The sequence below is a fragment of the Erpetoichthys calabaricus genome, chromosome 1, assembly GCF_900747795.2.
Source record: "Erpetoichthys calabaricus chromosome 1, fErpCal1.3, whole genome shotgun sequence".
Taxonomy (NCBI): Eukaryota; Metazoa; Chordata; class Cladistia; order Polypteriformes; family Polypteridae; genus Erpetoichthys; species Erpetoichthys calabaricus.
In genome coordinates, this window is record NC_041394.2 from 42,707,990 (window position 1) to 42,728,967 (window position 20,978).

Here is a 20,978-nt window from a genome sequence, read left to right on the forward strand (position 1 = left end):
GATGCACCATCTGTTGGGTTGACAAATGCATGCAGTTCTTCTAACAAAATCAGTATTTGAAACAGAGTAAGGCAGAAGGGGAGAATTTGGAGACGAGAGGCAGGAAGTGACATCAGTGGTCCTGTGGCAAGACCCCCATTGCTAGGAAGAAAAGAAATGGCATTATCTAATGTGTCACATGAAACGCATTCCTCATAACCTTTTTGGACAGAATCAAAACCCAAAACCATGTAACATGTCCCAAGTTTACATGTCTGACTCTACATATACATATATGTACAGTATATAGTAAGAAAAAGACAAAAGAGATCATAAAGATTTGGCACACTAAATGGTGAACCCCTTATAACTGATGACGAAACAACAAACAATCAAGATGGCAGATCTTCCAATTTTAACTTCTTCCAGTAGGAAGAGGTGGGTCCGGGTGGACGGATACCGGAAGTGACATCAGTGCTGGTATAGCCATCAATCTCTCATTCTAAAGAAGGAAGAAGAAAAAAGGCATTAGCACACAGCAACAACCCCTGGAGCAGTGGGGAATTACCATTACTAGAGCCTTTAAGCTGTCCCCTAAGCCCATGAGTGTGACAATATATACTGTACTGTATATACAGTGTATCTATATATATAAAATCCCTATGTGCGTCCAGGTGTCCATGTGTGGGTGTCTTCTGGTGAAGTGCGCATGCGCGGGGCACGGTGCGATGTGCAATATTACTGTCAGAGAAAGTTAGAGACGTTTTACGGAAATACAAACCAGTATTACTGCGAGAGGAAATTAAAGGTACACAATACAGTGACACATATTACAGCCACATACAAGCCAGTATTACTGTCAGAGGAGATTAAAGGCTTGAGGTCGCCCTTTTGAAGCTCACCTTTTTGTGCGCGCCCTTATTGAATAGAGCCGTACAAGTATTACTGTCACAGAAAATTAAAGACACACAATACACGGCAGCAGCCCACGAAGAACGGTCAGCTCAACAAGTAAACAACAAAAGAAAGGCTGAAAGAAAGAAAAATACGACCAACAAAAAGAATGAGGTCAAAGTCCCTTGCCATTTAATATAGACTGTTCCTACTAATGTTTATGCACTACTGTTCTAGCGCCCGTTATTGTAATGGCTAAATGACTAGTATATATATATGCTGTTTCCAATAGGGGTCGCTAGCTCCCTAGTTGGAATAAGTTCTTTTAAATTATGCCGTTTTAAGTAACCTGAATCTAAATAGTGTGACGGGACGCCCCTTCTACATTTGTTCCGGGGGAGCAATCATGGGCGTCTCAGTATCTACTTTGGGACACTTGGTGGCAGCCTCCCTGGCTGAATATGGTGCCTCAGTTTGCCGCAGGGCTCCATGGGAGATGGAGTTCTCCACAGCCCTGTTGGGATCTGGGGTGGCCGCCAGGGGGTGCTGCATGGGTCCCTGAGCCGGCCTGGACAACTCTACAGCCACGCCCGGAAGTGGAAACAGAAGCAGGTGATCAAGCACCTGGAGCACTTCCGGGTGGGCTATAAAAAGGGCCAGCAACCACCACTCAGAAGCCAGAATCAGGAGGAAAAGGATGAGGTTGCCAGGGAGGAGTTGTGGTTCGAGAAGGGACTGTTGTGTGATTTAAATGGTTTTTGGAGTGTGTTGTGCCTGTGGGGTTCACGGGGAAGACGCGCCCCACAGGTGAAGAAAATAAAAGTCTTCTTGTGTTTTTGTCTGTGCCATGTCGGGCACTATATAGCGTCTATTCTCACAATAGACATAATATTAAAAGGCGATATCCCTCCCATAGTGATACAGCGGTATAAAATCACATAAGAGAAAATAACTTAGCTTTCTTTAATGATGATTTACACAGCATTACAAATGAAGGAAGCCATAGCAAGACTATTATCGAAGTGGGATCTCAAAGTATACAGTCTGCCATTTTTGTCACTGCACTGAAAGGGGTTTTCAGGGCAAGATAGATAGATAGATAGATAGATAGATAGATAGATAGATAGATAGATAGATAGATAGATAGATAGATAGATAGATAGATAGATAGATAGATAGATAGATAGATAGATAGATACTTTATTAATCCCAATGGGAAATTCAAGATGACATCTTCCATCCATCCATCGGCTCCGAGGTGTTTGTCTGCTGTCCAAGTCTTTTATACTGTTTCCTCCATGTGCAGGCCCTTACTTAGGTTCCAAACAAGGCAAGGAGAGGGTTAGAGATTTAAATCTCTAACATACAGAAATAGTACAATGTCCATTTTTGTAGTTGTCCCCTTCTCTCTTCAAATGCTTGCCTAGCAGTTCTAAATGCTGAGAGCCCCTACTTTGTGCGAACTTTGGCCTGGCCTGTACATGTGAGTGGATTTATAAAATAATTTTTTGTACAGAGCACAGTGACATTAAACTTATATTCTGATTTCATATGCACACACTGTATACAAGAGGAAGTTGACCAATAACAGTATTACTTATTATTTGACTTATGTCTTTGTCAAAGACGACATAACATTTAAGATACAATCGGTTACATTTCTTTTGTTTTTCCACTTGGCACACATTCAAGTGAAGTAACTTGGTTATAGTCACACTGTGTCAGTAGCAGAATTTGAACCTACAATCTCAGGGTTTGAAGTCCTAGGTCCAGAGCCTTAACCATTACAACACACTTGAACAATGCAGTCCCAAGTATGCCTGCAAAATCAGAACAGCAGGACACCCAGTGCTGTGAAAAGATATTTTCCATCGATTTGTGTAAGCATTTTTCACAGTCAGTCTGCTCAGATCTTCTTATCAGTTGTAACTGTGTACTTTATAAATAACATCTGAAATAAAGAGGACCCCTACTTTCATTGTATCTTTCATTTGTTATTTGTGTAACATAGTTCAACATGCAGTTTTCAGATGTGAAAATTATATTGCGTTCTGAAAGATCGTAGTCTGGGTAACGGAATAATTATTGCTCTATATGTATCTAACGCATTTATCCAAATGATTTACAAGATCAGAATTGAGTCTGATTGTTTAGCTTCATGATTTACAATTAAAACACTGGTAGGTTTAGGAACATACAGTGAGCTTGAGGTAGCAGCTGAACCAACAAGCCTGCCCATAGGAATAAAAAATGAAAAGAGAGATCACCTTCATTTGGTTTCTCCTAGACAACAATGAGACCAGAAAGAAAGAAAATGGAGTCATGTCCTTTAATCTCATGCTTCTGAGATTTTTTTGCCAGGTTTTCTTCAGTTTTAGCAGAGATCTCAGCAAGCCACACAATAGGCTCAGATTTTCCAAGTAATGTCTTGACATTTTTTATTTTTTCTCGCAAATTGGAAGTATTTGCGTTGTGCGTTCAGTAATATATCGGGAATGTATGGACAGTTGTTTGTGTTAATAAAACACCTTGCTTCTGAATAATATTATTAGTTGCTCAAATTTAAATTGCTGTGCTCCAATTAGATCATACTCATTCTGGAAGAAAGGTCAGCCAGTGTGGTGTAGTGGTTAAGGCTTTGGAGTTTGTGCATTCATATCCCACTACTGACACCTGTATGACCCTGAGTAAGCCACTTCATCTGTCTGTGCTGCAATTGGAAAAACAAAAGAAATGCAACCAGAGTATCTCAGATGGTGTAAGTCATCTTGGATAAAGGCATCAGTCCAAAGTCTTAAAACAAGATTAGAACAATGATCTCACAAAGTATAGCATGCTTTTCAAACCAGCTTCTCAATTTTGACACCTTTTTGTCTAGAGCTATTTTAGGAGAAACATTTGTGACAAAGTTGATTCTTAAAGGAAACATAAATCCAATTTTCCTTTAAGTCTCATGCATCATCAAAGTTCAACCTTTGAGAGGTACATTTTTTCTGTCGATGTTTAAAAGCTCAGAGCCGTCACTAGCACAGCACCCGGCCTGCACAGATGGGTTAATCAGGATAAATATTTTGGTCGGTAATCAAACATAACTTAGGCCAGCACTAGCCAAATAAATGTAACTTAGCATTACTGTGATGTGACCACACAATTTATAGAAGCAAATCTCACTAAAATAAATAAAATAGTGTGAGTTTCTTTGTTTGTGCTTGTCATTCTAGAAAGGATTTAAAAGCCAGTTCCCAGTGCGTGTTGCTCAATGTAACCTACGTAAGTTAGAGTTAAATTAGACAAATGGAGAACTTTTAACACACTACTAAATTATTCTAGGAGAGTCCAAAATCTCTCTACGGTGAACAATTCTCAAAGAAGTCACAAAGAAAATAAACAAGGTGCATTTTAGACCTCAGCCTCCTGGGCTAAGGTCAGTGTTTATGGAAGGAAGACTTCATAAGAGTGAGTCCCAAGGCACAGTAACAAGTGGGAGACACCACTGTAGTTGAATGAGAACATGTAGCTAACGTTTGCTAAAATGTGTTTGAATAATTCACAAATGTTTGGGGGCAGCCTTCTATGACAGGTCAATTGAAAGTGGAAACTGTTGTCCAACATGAGGCCTGTTATTTTGGTCAAAAAACATTCCACAATAAACACCTTACTCATTGGCTCAACATTGTAGTGTTAGTGTTAGGGTTTCGGGGTTCTTTACTACATGACGGCATGGATGACTAGACATCAATGAAAGGTGCATCAGTATGGCTACATTTCTTCAGGAAAATGTGAGGTCACCCATTTGAGAGGTGAAGCTAATGCTAGGCTTGGTCCTGCAGCAAAGGAATCATCTGAAATATGAATGACAATTCAACTTTATTGTCATCTTACATTTACAATGAAATGTAGTTATTACATACCTCTTGGGGTCAGAGTGAAGGGTTAGGTATTGCACAGCACCCCAGGATTAATTGCAGGTTAAGGGTCTTGCTCAAGGGCCCAGCGGAGTGGAATCCTTTCTGGTAGTAATGGGATTCAAACCGGCGATCTTCCAGATATCAGTGCAGATCCTTAGCCTCAGAGCCGCCACTCCACCCTCAAGCTAGGCACGAGGAAAGAAATTTCATCGTGGTACCTCTGAGATGTTCTGGCAGAACCTGAAATAAGCATTTCATGCTTGTGACCCACAAATATCCATGTTTACAATAGATCATTGTTTAAGTTGCATGAGAATTTAAGTTAAGAAAACAAGATAATTTAAATTATAATAAGTTTTAAAATAAAATACATATGAGAAATAGTGCATTATCTCATTAGACAAAGCAGCACTTGAAGCTGTGCAGAGGAGAACAATGAAGTGCATCCAGGACTTAAGGACATGTCCTACTCTGACAGATTTAAAGAATTAAACCTGTTTAGTCTCAGACAGAAAAGACTGCGTGGGGACCTCATCCAGGTGTTCAAAATTCTCAAAGGCGCCTATAAAGTAGATCCAGGAGGTTAAGGGTGAATCACATACTCAAGGACATCAGTGGAAATTAAGGAGAAGTGCCTTTAGAATTAAGCCAGGAAGCACTTCCTTGGACAAAGAGTTGTGGAAGTCTCTAATAAACTACAAAGACATGGAGATGAAGCAGAAACCTTGATGGCCTTTAAGAAGAATCCAAATGAGATATTAGGACAGCTAAACTGTTAGCTAAACAAACAAGTGACAAATGGACTGACTGGTCAACTCTCATTTCTCAAATTTCTCACATTCTTTTGTTCATATGCTTTCCTTCTCACCATAGTTGGACCAAGTGGTTATGAGTTACCACTGCGTTTCTGTCTGCCTCAAACCAGTCTGGCCATTCTCTTCTGACCCCTCTCATCAACTAGGTGTTTCTGTTCGCACTACTGTCACTCACTGGATGTTTTTTGTTTTTCACACCATTCTGAGTAAACTCTAAGAAAGTGTTACTTGTGAAAAGCCAAGGAGATAATGGCAGCACCAATCATGCCTTGGTCAGAATCACTGAGATCACATTTTTCCCCGATTCTGGTATTTGATGTGAACATTAACTGGAGCTCCTGACCTGCAGCTGCCTGATTTTATGCATTGCATTGCTGATTAGATGATTGCAGGGAGAAGCAGATGTTCAGGTGTTCCTAATCATTTGTCCCCAGGGTGTCTATGTCGGCGTTCTCTGCAATGGCCAGCATCCCTACTACCGTTGGTTTCTGCTGTATGCTGAGTGCCCACAACTACATACAGAAACATCAATAGATATTAGCAAACAGTAATTCAGATAATTCCAAAGCTCAAAACTTAAAAATATGAACAGAAAACACGAATCCATTCAAATAAAAGGGAATTACAAACCGCAGGTCAACACTAAACCATGTGTTCACTCAAATGAGTCAGTGAAAAGAAAAACAGTAAAATGTTCTTTTGAAAGTGTAAATGAAAAAAACAGATGAAATGTAGTATGAACTAAGGACAGTCATTCATTTGAACCTTTTTATCCATTTGTCTGCAGGATGGATCATGATGGACTAGTGGACCGGGGAATGGGAACTGCCAGAAGGAGGTATGAAGAAGATGAGGGTAAGTCAGCCTCCTGTCTGCTCAATAACATTCGTGTTCTGTTGTCTTTGTGGAATGTCAGCTGACTCTTTATACGGCACACAGCACTGAAAAAGACACATAGTCAACGGTGTCTTAAAAATTCTGCATAATACACTCTGTTGGTGATACTGTTGGAAATTCTCTATTATGTGTAAGCATTCAGTTTAATTTTAGTTTAATTAAGTTCAAGTTCTGAAGCGACTTTCATTTCTGGATCCCTTTCTTCTAAAACAGGTTTGTGGTAATACAATTAATTTAATATATGATCCCCTCTTGATTTTCAGCTAAGAAGGATGGCTTCATCAATAAAACAAGTTTGTTTGTAAACGTGTAATCTGTCCTGTTCTTCAAATGAAAAAATTTCACTGTGGAAAAAGTGTCCAACCGTAATCCTCTAAACAACTCAAAATTATTGTTGGTTATTATGTTCTTTTAATATATTAGTCTTAATTTAATACTTCATTGTATGAAGTTACTATCATTACATTTTTAAAAACCAATTAAGGTGTTTTTTGTAGAACTATAATTGTGTCAAGAGGTGGTGTAGCTGTAATTCATTCATTTTAAACAAGTTATAAAATATGAAGTAGAATATGACATGATGCTTAATGTTCTCATCCCACATTCCCTCAGTGTACTGACTGCGCAGAGCAGCAGTCATTTTGAATACAGATGGAATTAGGAGATGGATAATAAAATAATAACTAGCCAAAGTCAAAATCGTCAAGTCTAGAATTCGTAGCACAGCCTAGGAGTAGGGCCAGCTCCAGGTGTAGGCCGAGTAGGCATTGGCGTAGAGTATTGGCCTAGGGGTGGGAGCACCAAAAGGTTTTTTCATATTCGATCACGAGAATGCTGATATCCAAGGGGACCCTCCCTCCTCATCAATATCAGATGTGACAACGAGGGAAGTTGCTGATCTGCAAGGGGGGGAGGTCGATTTCATATGCAACAAATCACCAAGGGGGACAACCGCCCCTTCACTCATTGATATCAAATGTGATTGTCAGGTGACTCCCTTTGTCAATTTCATGTGGGATTGTGAGGGTGACGATCTCTAAGGGGGACACCCCTCCATGCTAGTTAAGTATACTTCAGACCTAATAGAGGGACTCCAATTTGGATGTTTCTTTTGGGGGGCTTGCAATCGTGTCTGCTGAGGAGCACATTGTACCCTTAAGCCTGCCCTACTAGGAGTGACTCAAAAATTTCAAGTTGAGAATTACAGCGAGAATGTAAGGAACCCAAAACGAGGAACAGAGCCAAAGCCAAAGTGTTAGCCGTAAAACAACTACAGATTCTTTGAAATGCTCAAACAAGAAAACGCTAAGTATTGTTATCTGATGGTGTCTCAAACATACAATAAAGAGTGCGAGGGCTCCAAAGCTGAACAGGGGCTTCATTTTAGCTTATAAAGATTACCCACTCTGAATTGCTCATTTTAGCCTTAAACAGCTTCATTCAATGTTTTAATAGAATAAGATGCATATAACAAAGGAGCCAGCAGTTCTCCTTCTAACTTGTTTCCATTTACGCCTGTGTGGATTCATTGTGAACCATCTGGTTTAATAAAATATTTGGTGGAAAACTGAAGAGAAAAAAGTGAAGGATGGAGAATTACTCACCCATCTTAGTCTTCAAAAGGAAAGGAAAAAAAATGTACAATATAAAAATGACCTAACATGGCAGTGTTAATACACTAACAAGCCATAAAATTAAATACGATCTGCTATCGACAAGGATTCTTTTCTAATTAAGCAACTGGGTTGTAACAAAAACTTGCAGCCACTGTGGCTCTCCAGGTTCGATAATGCTCATCAATGTTTAAAAAAATAAAGCGTTAACAAAAAAATAGAAAAATTTAAGGAAATGCTCAAAATGCAAAAAATTAGTAACCAAAAAGGCAATCCTAAAGCAAAAAGTCCCAAATCACATTCAGGTAAATAGAATCCTTAAGACGGCAAAAGAAAGTCAAATCCAGTAAAAAAAAAAATCAGCAGAAAAATCAAAAGAAAAAACAGCAGTAACTTACAAAAGTCCTAACAAACGCAATGACTTTCTGATATGAGCTGATTAAACTCTACTCTTAAATAATCAGAGAGAGCGCTCAGGAGGAGTGATGTCAAATGTGGCTCCGCCTCCTGGGCTCCACCCACAAAACACAAGAAATGGAGATGGAGTTAAAGGGACAATACACTATCATGAACGTAGATAGATAGATAGATAGATAGATAGATAGATAGATAGATAGATAGATAGATAGATAGATAGATAGATAGATAGATAGATAGATAGATAGATACTTTATTAATCCCAAGGGGAAATTCACAACGTGAACATAACAAAATACATAAAAATATGAAACATACTAATAATAATTAATAATAATAATTCAATTAAACATAAAATACACATAAATACAGTCCATTACATAGCAGGTATTTGCTTGTATCCACAAATTTGGTTGATGCACACTCTGTGTTGCTGATTTATGAGTCATCTTGTTGATAATGTCACTTGGCATGAATTTCAGAAGACGTCAGCCAGCAACTAGTGAATGCACCCCTAATGACAGGTGCTCAAGACTGTGATGCTTATAACGATACAAGAACTTTACTTTTTAACACCATTCAAAATGTATCAGATACAAAACACTATTCCTTGACCTCTAAAACTCTCAAACCAAAGATTCCAATTATCTTTAGAGGCCAAAGAGAAGCTAATAAACTCCAGGTTATAACACTGAGTGTCACATCACATTCTTATGGCAAAATAAATTAATAACTGGATCAACCAGGAGACGAAGTATCCTTTAGGAATGGCACATTAACAACAAGTGGTCTGAGACCAGAACAGACAGCAACAAAAGCAAAACATAAAACAAGGTCAAAAAATAACTAAGCTTGAAGGTCCAAACTGTGACAAAAGATTTCTTTTCCTAACCACAGTAAACGTTTTAGAGAATATCATTTCATATTTGCTTCATCCAATAGCTTAGAAAGCAGACCATGCAGGGGTGCATCTTAAATAGGTTTTGCACAATGGTGTTAGACACAAGAACTGTAAGTAAAGTGTCTTCAGAAAGTATTTAGACCTCTTAACGTTTTTCTAATTTTGTTTTGTTGCAGCCTTGTACTAAAATCATATAATTTTTTTTCCCATCATCAAGCAACACTCAAATCTGAGAATCACAAAGTAAAAACATCAGTATGGGAATTTTTGCAAATTTATTAGAAATATCTCATTGACATACTATAAGTATGCAGACCCTTTTCTACCACACTTGAAATTTGGCTGAGGTGCATCCCATTGTATTGTACATCATTCAGATGTTTCTTCACCTTGCCTGTAGTCCACCTGGGGTCAATTGAATTGATTGGGCATGACTAGGAAAGAAACACACCTGTCTGTAGAAGGACCCACAGATACATAAACACCAAGCCATGGGGCCGAAAGAATTGCCTGCAGAGCTTAGAGACAGGATTGTGTCAAGGCAGAGATCTGGGGAAGGCTATAAAAAATGTTCTGCACCATTGAAGGTTACCAATAGCACAATGGCCTCCGTGATTCTTAAATGGAAAATGTTTGGAACAATTAAGACTCTTCCTGCATGGTCAAACTGAGCAATTGAGGGATAAGGACTTTGGTTTGAGGGGTGATCAAGCTCCAGAGGACATGTGTTGAGATGGGAGAAAGTTTCAGAAGAACATCATCACTGCAAATCTCCATAACTCTGGGCTCTATGGCAGGATCATCAGATGATACATCAAAGCCTGGCTGGAGTTTGAAAAAGGACTCCCAAGCTTCTTTGGTCTAATGAAACCAAGATTATACTCTTTGTCCTCAATTCTAAGGCACCCCTGTACAACACTGTTCCAATAGTGAAGCATGGTGGTGGCAGCATCATGCTGGTAATGGGCTGGAAACTAGTCAGGGCCGAGGGAAAGCTGAATGGAAGAAAGTACAGAGATATCCTCAAGAAAAACCTGCTCCAGAATACTCTGGACCTTAGACTGGCCGAAGGTTCAATGATTCTAAACTCAACACAAAGACAGCAGAGGAGTGGATTAGGGTCAATACTGTAAATATCCTTGGGTTGCCCAGCCAAAACCTGTATTTGAACTCGATCAACCATCCTTGGAGAGAAATGAAAACAGCAGTCCACTGACTGTCTGCAACCAACCTGACAAGAGCTTGAGAGAACGTGCAGAGAAGAATGCTAGGAAATCCCCAAATCCTGGCATGTGAAGCTTGTCACATCATACACATGACACCAGGCTGCCAAAGGGGCTTTAGCTAAGTACTGAGTGAAGGGTCTGAATCCTGGTGCCAATGGGATATTTCAGTTATTTTTAATAATTTCTAAAATCCTGTTTTTATGTTGTCATTCTGGGGTATTGAGTTTTTTGTTGAGAGCAAAAGATAAATGAAATGATTTTAGCATAAGGCCACAACATTACAAAATGTGTAAAAAGGGAAAGGGTCAGAATACTGACTGGTGGCACTTTAGCTTGGCCAAAGCTGCAGAAAAGACCATCACAAAATGTTGTCTCAAAAATTAAAAAATTGAGGGTAATATAATAATATGATAAAAAGTATTAAAAAGTCACATAATACTCTCAAACTGCTATTTCTAAGAATTCCAAACCAAGCCCTCCACTACACCCACCCAATGTTGAACTCTGTTATTGCTGGGAAAGAGCAATCATACTGAAGTCAACAGTAGCCACTGAGTCTTCATTGAAGTTCACTCAAACAGATTCCTCCTGGTATTTTGTTTCTCATTTGAGTGGAAGCTGTTTGTTCCACAACCAAAAGAAACAGGATGCCATTTCTTCAGCTCGTACCAACTGAAAGTGTGTTCACTGCAGCCAGTGCACCCAGCTAGGCAGAAGAATTAGATGAGGACGCACAGCTCTGATTTGACTGCCGCAGGGCCTGGCAGCCCTAGTTGGAAACACGGGTTATCAAATTTTTCCACAACAGATCAATTTGAATTGTTAATCAGAAATGACCTCTTCCATCACATGGTCCTCACCCCATCCAACCAAGAAAATCAAAACCTGACCCGATGATTGAAAGCACAGACTTGGGAATGCCCCTGAGAGGACATTTAATGTGTGCCCAGCCCATCCGCTTGCCTGACACGTGCATGTAAAATGAAATGAGTCATCTTCTTCAGTCAAACCTGATATTTTCCATTATTAACAATTTAGTTATAAAGAGATTTTTACCATGCAACATAATGGTGCAGTGGTGGCACTGCTGCCTCACAGTAAGGATACTAGGGTTTGTATCCTGGCTGCTCCCTGCATGGAGTTTACATGCACTCTTCATGCCTTTGTGGGTTCCTTCCTGGTCTCCAGCTTCCTCCCATGGTCCAAAGACATGAAAATTAGGTGGACTGGTGATGCTAAATAGTCCTGTATGTGTGTTTGTTTGTGCATGTGCTCACTCTGCAATGTACTGGTGCCCAATCCATTGTTTCTTCCTGCCTTGTTCCCTATGTTTGCTAAGATAAACTCCAGCTTCCTTGTGGCCATGCTCACAATAAGCAGCATTTAAAATGGATGGATGGATGGGTGACATTTTTACTCGGCCCCTAGCAATTGGGCAATGACAGGAGACCATCATTTACAAAACTACTCTGAAGTTTGTCCAAAGTAGTTTGATCAATATCAGCTACATTTCGAATGCATCAAACTAGACAGTTCTTGTATTTTTAATACAGAATTGATTGATCCTTAGAACATTTTTAAGCTTCATCTCTTATTTTCTCAAACCTGCATGCCTAACCTCACATTCACCATCAGAGGCTCACCTGCGCTTAGCCAGGCCCCTAATACTACCTGCTGACTTTAAGTGGAGCAGGCCCAAAAATAGGGACTTGGAAAAACAACTAGAAATATACACAAATACAACAAAAGAACTAAAAGAAGAGAGATCATCACCAGCCTTTGTCTTGTATTAAAAGGGAAAACCGAGAATCTTTAAAAATCAATCATTTTTTTTGTGAAAATATACAAATACAACAAAGGCTTAGCAGAACAAAAAGAGGAACGGGGATTGACTCAAAAGGAATCCTTAAAGAATACCCACCCAAAAATGATATTTTGTTTAAATGTTAGTTACCCCATTTTCTTAACGGTTAAATTCATTTATTCAGGAAAAGGGTAGAAAGTTCATGATTCAATGGTCACGGTAGGTGACCAACGCAGAATAACAGCAAACGATATCAAAATGTCCATGGAAAAAAAAATCTCATGTTAGTCATTTTGCATAATCCACATGCAAAGTCATCCATTTGTTTGCTCTCTACTCCCCAAACATGTATTTTTACTAAAATATTTTTAAGCAAACCCCTTCTGGATAAAGGTCTTGTGAGTTGTAAAGAAACGTGCACACACACACACACACACACACAATTGAGCGTCTGAATTGAAGAGCCCCTCATTCTTTGGTCAAAAGTCCTGTCTTCAGTTCAGAACCACAGAATTGTGGGAATACATTGTACTTATGGAAGTAAATTTTAACAATTATTTTAGTAAACAAAATGCATATAATTTTTGCATGTTTAAAGCATTCGACTGCATAACAATTATATTGATTATGCAACACATCCATCCATCCATTTTCCAACCCGCTGAATCCGAACACAGGGTCACGGGGGTCTGCTGGAGCCAATCCCAGCCAACACAGGGCACAAGGCAGGGAACCAATCCCGGGTAGGGTGCCAACCCACCGCAGGACACACACAAACACACCCACACACCAAGCACACACTAGGGCCAATTTAGAATCACCAATCCACCTAACCTGCATGTCTTTGGACTGTGGGAGGAAACCCACGCAGACACGGGGAGAACATGCAAACTCCACGCAGGGTGGACCCGGGAAGCGAACCCGGGTCTCCTAACTGCGAGGCAGCAGCGTTACCACTGCGCCACCATGCCGTCCTTATGCAACACAAGTAACCTAATTTGTGAATTTCCCCTTGGGATTAATAAAGTATCTATCTATCTATCTATCTATCTATCTATCTATCTATCTATCTATCTATCTATCTATCTATCTATCTATCTATCTATCTAATTTTGTTTATTTCCTATGGACATTTTTCATGTCATTTGCTGTTGTCCAGAATTGGTGAGCAATGGGTACCATTATATAAGAAACTTTTTTCTTTCATTCTGCATGAAAACAGGAAATTAAAAAAAATTCTCAGCCATTACTATAAAGCACATGGGATAAGTAACATTTAAATACAATATCATTTTTCTGTGGATTATTCCATTAAGACAGAGCAAGAATCATCAGAAATCCAGAAAATCCACCAACATTGCATAATGATATTTACAAACTCCATACTTAATGAATGATCTCCCACTCCTGAGCCTTCTCAGTTCACTTGTATAGCCAGAGTGAGGACATCCCCAGGCTCCATTCACAATTTTTATGATGCTGAACATAATTATTGAATTACACATGAAACCAATGGTGTTATCATAAAAACGTTTAGCATGATAACTCAAAAGTACCAAGAATAATAATCAAGCTGATATATAATTGCTGGAGTGCTGGTCTTTTGTGAGTCTTCCCTTAGGTTGATATGCTTGCTTAATGCAAGTGGCCATTGTGATGTAATGGGTCACATGATATGTGTATTACATGACTAGCAACCACATGGCATCATCAAAACCAAACACAAAAAAATGACTGTGCCCATTAACAATCAAATGTACAAGAAATAATGATACATAAAAAATGCAAAAATAAAAATTTAAATGAAAAGTGAACAAAATAAAACAAAAATTATTTTTAAAATGCTCCTAGTATAAGTCTTGTTCAAATTGTAGGCCAGTCTGCTCTACGGGCTGCGTACTTGTTCTGAATGGCATGAAATGTAAATTCCACTCTTGACGAGTTTGTAATAATAATACATTTTATTTATACAAGGCGCCTTTCAGAGAACTTAAGGACACCGAACAAACAATAAATAAATAAATAAAAGACACAATTATAAACAACTTAAAACATCAGAAAATCTAAAAATTAAAACCAAACAAAACCACTATAATCAGGAGGAAAAAGAAAAAGCCATTTTAAACAGATGTGTTTTAAGTTTACATTTGAAGGGTGAATATGATTTGATATTTCGGAGATCCGCAGGTAATGAATTCCAGAGCTTGGGAGCAGAACGGCTGAAAGCTCTGCTCCCCGTGGTGGTTAGACTGGTGGGAGGGACGGTCAGATGGGTGGAGGAAGACGATCTAAGGATACGGAATGGAATGGCAACATGAAGAAGGTCAGACAGATATGGAGGGGCGAGGTTATGGATGGCCTTAAATGTTAATAACAGAGTTGTACAGTTGTTATGTCAAGTGTAAGCTAGTCTTTTCAGTTCATTGTTGATTAGTGATGTCAAATAAAACTCCAGTGTGTGGTAAACTAACCACCCCACTGTTCCTGGAGGTCTGGGGAGTTAAGGAATTCCTAGACCACACTGCATTGCAGTAAAGAGCTTTAGTATATCACCCCTTAAACCAGCATCAGTCAGGGGTAGATTTAGGTATGGGAAACATGGGCAGTCCCCCCAGTGCGGTACAGGGTCTGTACACCAAACAAATATGGAATGGTGAGTACAGATTGAGCCATTCAGTCTATTAAGGGCACCGTTTAAGAAAGTTAAGGGTTGTTTGCTCTGTTATGTAACCGAAGGGGCGTTCTCTCTGGAGAGTGAAGGGGACCTCCCCAGTTGTCGACGTCTAGTAGCACTGTCTGTGCCCTGTCATCTGATGGGTGCTGTATATGAAAGGTAATGGGCATGTGCTCCATAAATTTAGCAGTTAAAACACAGAGTGGCACCAATTATGCAATTATGAAAATGAATTGCCATACGCTCCAGACACTAAAGTCGTCAAAGTCTATTACTGACTACCCACTATAGGCACGGAGTGGTGCCATCTCCCATCCCTGCCTAGGGCTCCATCTGTTTAGCACATTATTGGTTCTCAGAAAAAGCGGCAAACTTGCAATATTTTGGAAATATGAAATTGTGCTGAAAAGTCACCACATATTAATCTGACTTGTCCCCTCCTGTGATATTTAGTTATGTAATCTAACATCCTCAAGCATCAACATCAGCAACTGCAGTTGTCAAGTTTGACATCCCTACCGACGAGACGTTGTTCAATGTGATTGGCAAATCTGTCTGTTTCCCATAAGAGTAAGTGATGTGATTACCATGTAGATGTCTCTGTTGTGATTTTTGATTATAATTCCCAGCTTGGAGCAGTCCGCTCTGCTTACCATTGATTGGTTAACCATTTTCTATTTCCAGAGCTCTTCAGTCTGCCCAAATCAGTACTGTTAAGCTGGACCAGCTGCAATATCTCCAGCTCTCTGGCAAATGGAGAGCACACCTAAACATTTTTAAGTTGAAATAATAAATGCATGACACAGTCCTGGAAACACGTCTCACTTACTTCATTGTAGTGGTCTCGTTTTGGTTTCAGATCACCACTCCATTTACATTGGTGTCCCAGTTCCGCGGGGCTATCGGAGAAAGCGGAGGAGAAGGAGGTCAACATCAAGTCGTGATATCAGTGAAGTGGACCAGGACAGACACTATGAGAGAGAAAGGCACAATCGCTCTGATACGGATGAAGGTGGTCTGGAGAACCCCCAGGAGCTTTCCACTGCAGATATTGCTTACTGTACCAGTAAGTGGACAGTGAAAATTTAAATTATAAATATGTCAACTCAATTCAAGGTTATTGTCATGTGTACATAGTACAACATTTTGTTATGTCATTTAAATTCATTTTGTGCCTTATCAAACAACATCCAATATCCCAGAATGATAAAATGAAAACAGAATTTTAGAAATATTTACAAATTTATTAAAAGTTAAAAACTGAAATGTCACATTGACACAAGTATTCAGACCCTTTGCTATAACACTTGAAATCTGGCTCAGGTGCATCCCATTCTCTTGATCATCATCGAGATGTTTCTACAAATTGTTTAGAGACCACCTATGGTCAATTCAACTACTTGGATTTGATTAGAAAAGGCACACACATTTGTCTACAGAAGGTCCACAGGTGACACTATGTATCAGAGCAAAAACCAAACCGTGAGGTTGAAGGAACTGCCTGAAGAGCTTAGAGACATCATTGTGTCAAAACAAAGATCTGAGGAAGGATGCACAATGTTCTGTAGCATTTAAGGTTATAAAGAGCATAGTGGCCTCCATAATTCATAAATGAAAGAAGTTTGGAATAACCATGGCTAATTATGGCCACCCAAGCAAACTGAGCAATCAGTGGAGAAGGGCCTCGATTAGAAAGGTGACCAAGAACCCAATTGTCACTCTGGCTGAGCTACAGAAAACCAATGTGGAGATGAAAAAAACTTCAAGAAGAGAAACCACTACTTCAGCACTCCACTAATCTTGACTTTGTGGCAGAGTGGCTACACAATACATGAAAGCATGTTTGGAGTTTGCAAAGAGTCTCCTAAAGGACTCTCAGACTATGAGAAATAAGATTCTGTAGTCCGATAACCCCAAGGTTGAACTATCTGGTCTCAATTCAGAGGATCATGTCTGCAGTGAACGAAGCACCGCTCATCACTCATGCAACACCATGCCAACGGTGAAGCATGGAGGTAGTAGCAAGGCCGGATCCAGCAGGTGCTCCGGGGGCATTATTTCTTGTGCCTTCTCCCCCTCAATCACATTTCAAAGTCGTGATTGTGCTGTGGGAAATGTGAAGATGGACCCCATGGGAAATGTGAAGATGGACCCCACCACCACCTAGTCAAATGTGTTCTTGGAAATGTCAAGAAGGACTCCCCTCTGCTCTTCAGTCATGCTATTTACATAGGCCCCACCAGCCTAAGTGTTCCAAAACTAGCCCTGGGTGGCACCATCATGCTGGAGGAAGGCCGGTAGGCTAGTCTGGATTGGACAATATACAAAAAAATCCTTAATGAAAATGTGCTCCAGAGTACTCTGAGCTGAGCTGAAGAGTCACCTTCCAATAAGACAATGGCCCTAAGCTCAAAGGAAAGACAACACAGGAATGGCGTAGGATCAACTCTGGGAATGTACTTTAGTTGTCCAGGCAGAGCCCAGATTTGAACCCAGTCAAACATCTCTAGAGAGACCTTAAAATAACTATCCATCAATGGTCTCTTTCCAACCTGACAGAACTTGAAAGGATGTGCAGAGAAGAATGGCAGAAAATCTCCAAAACCAGGTGTGTAAAACTTGTTGGGTCAAACCTAAAAAGACTTCAAGCTGGATTTGCTGCCAAAGGGGCTTCAACTAACTACTGAGAGAATGGTCTAAATACTTGTGTCAATGTGATATTTCAGGTTTCTTATTTTTTACATTTGTAATATATTTGAAAAAATATTTAAAATCCTGTTTTTGCTTTGTCATTCTGGAGTGTTACTTGATTAAGGAAAAAAAGAATGTATTAGCTATATGATTTTATTATAAGGCTGCAACTTAAGAAGATGTGTTAAAAGGCCATTTATATATGTATTTATATAAGGTCTCTCTCTCTCTCTCTCTCTCTCTCTCTCTCTCTCTCTCTCTCTCTCTCTCTATATATATATATATATATATATAAAAGGATTTGCACTGTTTGTTATGTTACATCAGTTGTTGACTGTTCAATGACCTTATAACCTGTGAATTGAACCTGTCCCTGAATCTTATGGTGTGAGTTCCAGTGACTGTGTTGTCATTTGCCAAATGAAAGGAGTGAGAAAAGCGGCTGTGCAGGATCAATGGATTCTTTATATTATCCTGCGTGCCCTTTTTATGACAGTGAGGGTTGTGCATGTCCTGAAGAGAAGGCGGCTAGGTGCCAGTAATATTCTGTGCCACCTTCACATGTGTGGCACTTTAATGACCTACAAATCCACGTTGTCGACTCCCTTGAAGCACTTCCTCCTAAATTATGTGTGCATACCCTCTGTGCCATCAGTCATCAATCTCTTTTGCTGCCTCTTCATCTGTGACTAAGAGGTTGAGACTTGTGGAAGTTTGTTTATTAAACACAAGTGCCCTTTTCTTCCAACCTGAACTGAGCCAGCAATTAGATTTCCATCTTTTATCTGAGATAAAAAAAAGTGGACTTTACTTTGCGGGCAGAAGATTTTTTTAAAGAATTTCTCCAAAATTTATATTTTTAATGAGTTACATTTCACAGATGCAAGTTAATTTTTCTTCACATAGGAGTATGTTGTTTGAAGAGTTTTAACATTTCTCCCTTCTGTATATTACCGTCAGCAGAGTATACTCTAGATGTTGCCCCTGCTAAGCCCCTCAGGTTGATTAAAGCCCAGTTATGGCATGAAGAGAATTAAGTTAGCCGTACAAGTATGCTCTCACCTAACAGGCTTAAACGCTAAAATAGTATTTCTACAGGAGACCCACTTACTAACCAAGGATCAGTTCAGATTACAAAAAGACTGGACTGGCCAAATGTTCCATTCTAGCTTTATAAAGAAAACTAGAGGGGTGGGAATTCTCATACATAGAACAGTTGCATTTGTAGCATCAGAGGTAGTGTCGGACCCTGAAGGGAGATATGTGATGGTCATGGGCAACTTATATAACAGTAAAATGATTTTGATAAATGTTTATGCACCCAATGTTGATGATAAGGAATTCATGCAAAATCTATTTGCATCCATTCCCAATGTGAACACTCATAAAATTATAATGGCTGGGGACTTTAATTGTGTTTTAAATCCACTCTTAGATAGGACTCCTGTGACAGGGGGGACGACATCTAATACTGCAAAGATAATTACACAGTTTTTAAATGATCACAACTTATCAGACCCCTGGAGGTTTCTTAACCCAAACTCAAGAACATATTCGTTCTACTCACCAGTGCATTATAGCTACTCAAGAATTGATTATTTTTTTATAGATAATAATTTCCTGCCTACAATTAAATCATGCAAATATGACACAATTGTTATCTCTGACCATGCCCCTCTAGTCTTGGAGCTAAAATCAATAAGCCCCTCATACTCACCTCGCAGATGGCGTCTTAACCCTCTTTTATTGGCAGACGAGAACTGCACAGAATTTATATCCAAACAAATCAGCTTCTTCCTAGAGACAAACACGTCCACAGAGGTTTCTGCAGGAACACTCTGGGAAACTCTAAAGGCCTTCTTAAGAGGCCAGATTATTTCATATCTTTCCCATAGAAATAAATTAGAAACCAAGAAAGTGTCAGAGCTAAGAAATTAAATTACTAGAATAGATGAAGAACAAGCCAGGCGTCCAAGTGAAGCTCTTCACAGGAAAAGGCAGGCCCTGCATACAGAACTTAACATCTTAACAACTAAAGAAACTGAACAACTTATTTATAAGTCTAGACAGCATTACTATGAACACAGAGAAACAGCTAATAAGCTTTTAGCTCAACAAATTCATAAACAAGAAGTTCACAATGCAATACCAGTAATCACCAACAAGAATGGAGAAGAAATCATCGACCATAATAAAATAATGCACACATTTAGAGATTACTATAAGTCTTTATATTCCACTGAGCCCAAAGAAGACAACACGCAATCTAATGCATTTCTGGATAATTTACAAATACTACAAATAGATGCTTTAAGTGCTGAGGAACTGGATAAACCTCTAACGCTAACAGAATTACTACGCTATAAAGTCACTACAAAGCGGGAAATCATCAGGCCCTGATGGTTACCCCGTAGAGTTTTATAAGAAATTCTCCACTCAGCTAGCTCCACTCTTATTGGTAACATTTACAGAAGCTAAAGACCACCAAATACTACCTCAAACATTTCGTCAAGCATTAATCACCGTCTTTCCTAAACAAAATAAGGACTTGTTACAATGTGCATCATATAGACCAATTTCACTCCTGAATAATGATGTTAAGATACTCTCAAAAATCCTAGCTAGAAGGATGGAGAAAGTGCTGCCCTCGGTAATATCACAAGATCAAACTGGATTTATTAAAGGCCGACATCTATCTTCAAATCTCCGACGCTTGTTTAATGTTATATATTCACCAGCAAAATCAAACACCCCAGAGATATTACTATCATTAGATGCAGAAAAGGCATTTGATATGATCGAATGGAATTACCTTTTCACTGCACTGGAGAAATTTGGGTTTGGCCCGAATATTTGTGCTTGGATCAAACTACTGTATACCAGTCCAGAAGCTTCAGTTTGTATTAATAAAATTTGCTCAGACTACTTTAAACTAGAACGTGGTACCAGACAAGGATGTCCCTTGTCGCCACTGTTGTTTGCAATCGCTATTGAACCACTGGCGGTTCGCTGCCGAAATTCTTATCAGATAAAGGGGATTGTCAGAGAAGGACTGGAACAGAAAATTTCTCTATATGCAGATGATATGGTCTTATATATATCGGACCCAGAAAACACTGTCCCTGCTGTTTTAACAGCACTAACAGAATTTCAAAAGAT

The 20,978-nt window shown here is 39.3% G+C and overlaps 1 protein-coding gene across 1 annotated transcript in view; it reads left to right on the forward strand.

The window, feature by feature from the left end:
* Positions 1-20,978, forward strand: part of slc4a5a (solute carrier family 4 member 5a) — a 154,558-nt gene that overhangs the window by 11,017 nt on the left and 122,563 nt on the right. The window contains 2 exon segments of the mRNA XM_051928758.1: positions 6,384-6,451; positions 15,988-16,194. Of these exon segments, the coding sequence (XP_051784718.1) occupies positions 6,385-6,451; positions 15,988-16,194 (274 nt within the window). The 5' untranslated portion in view covers position 6,384.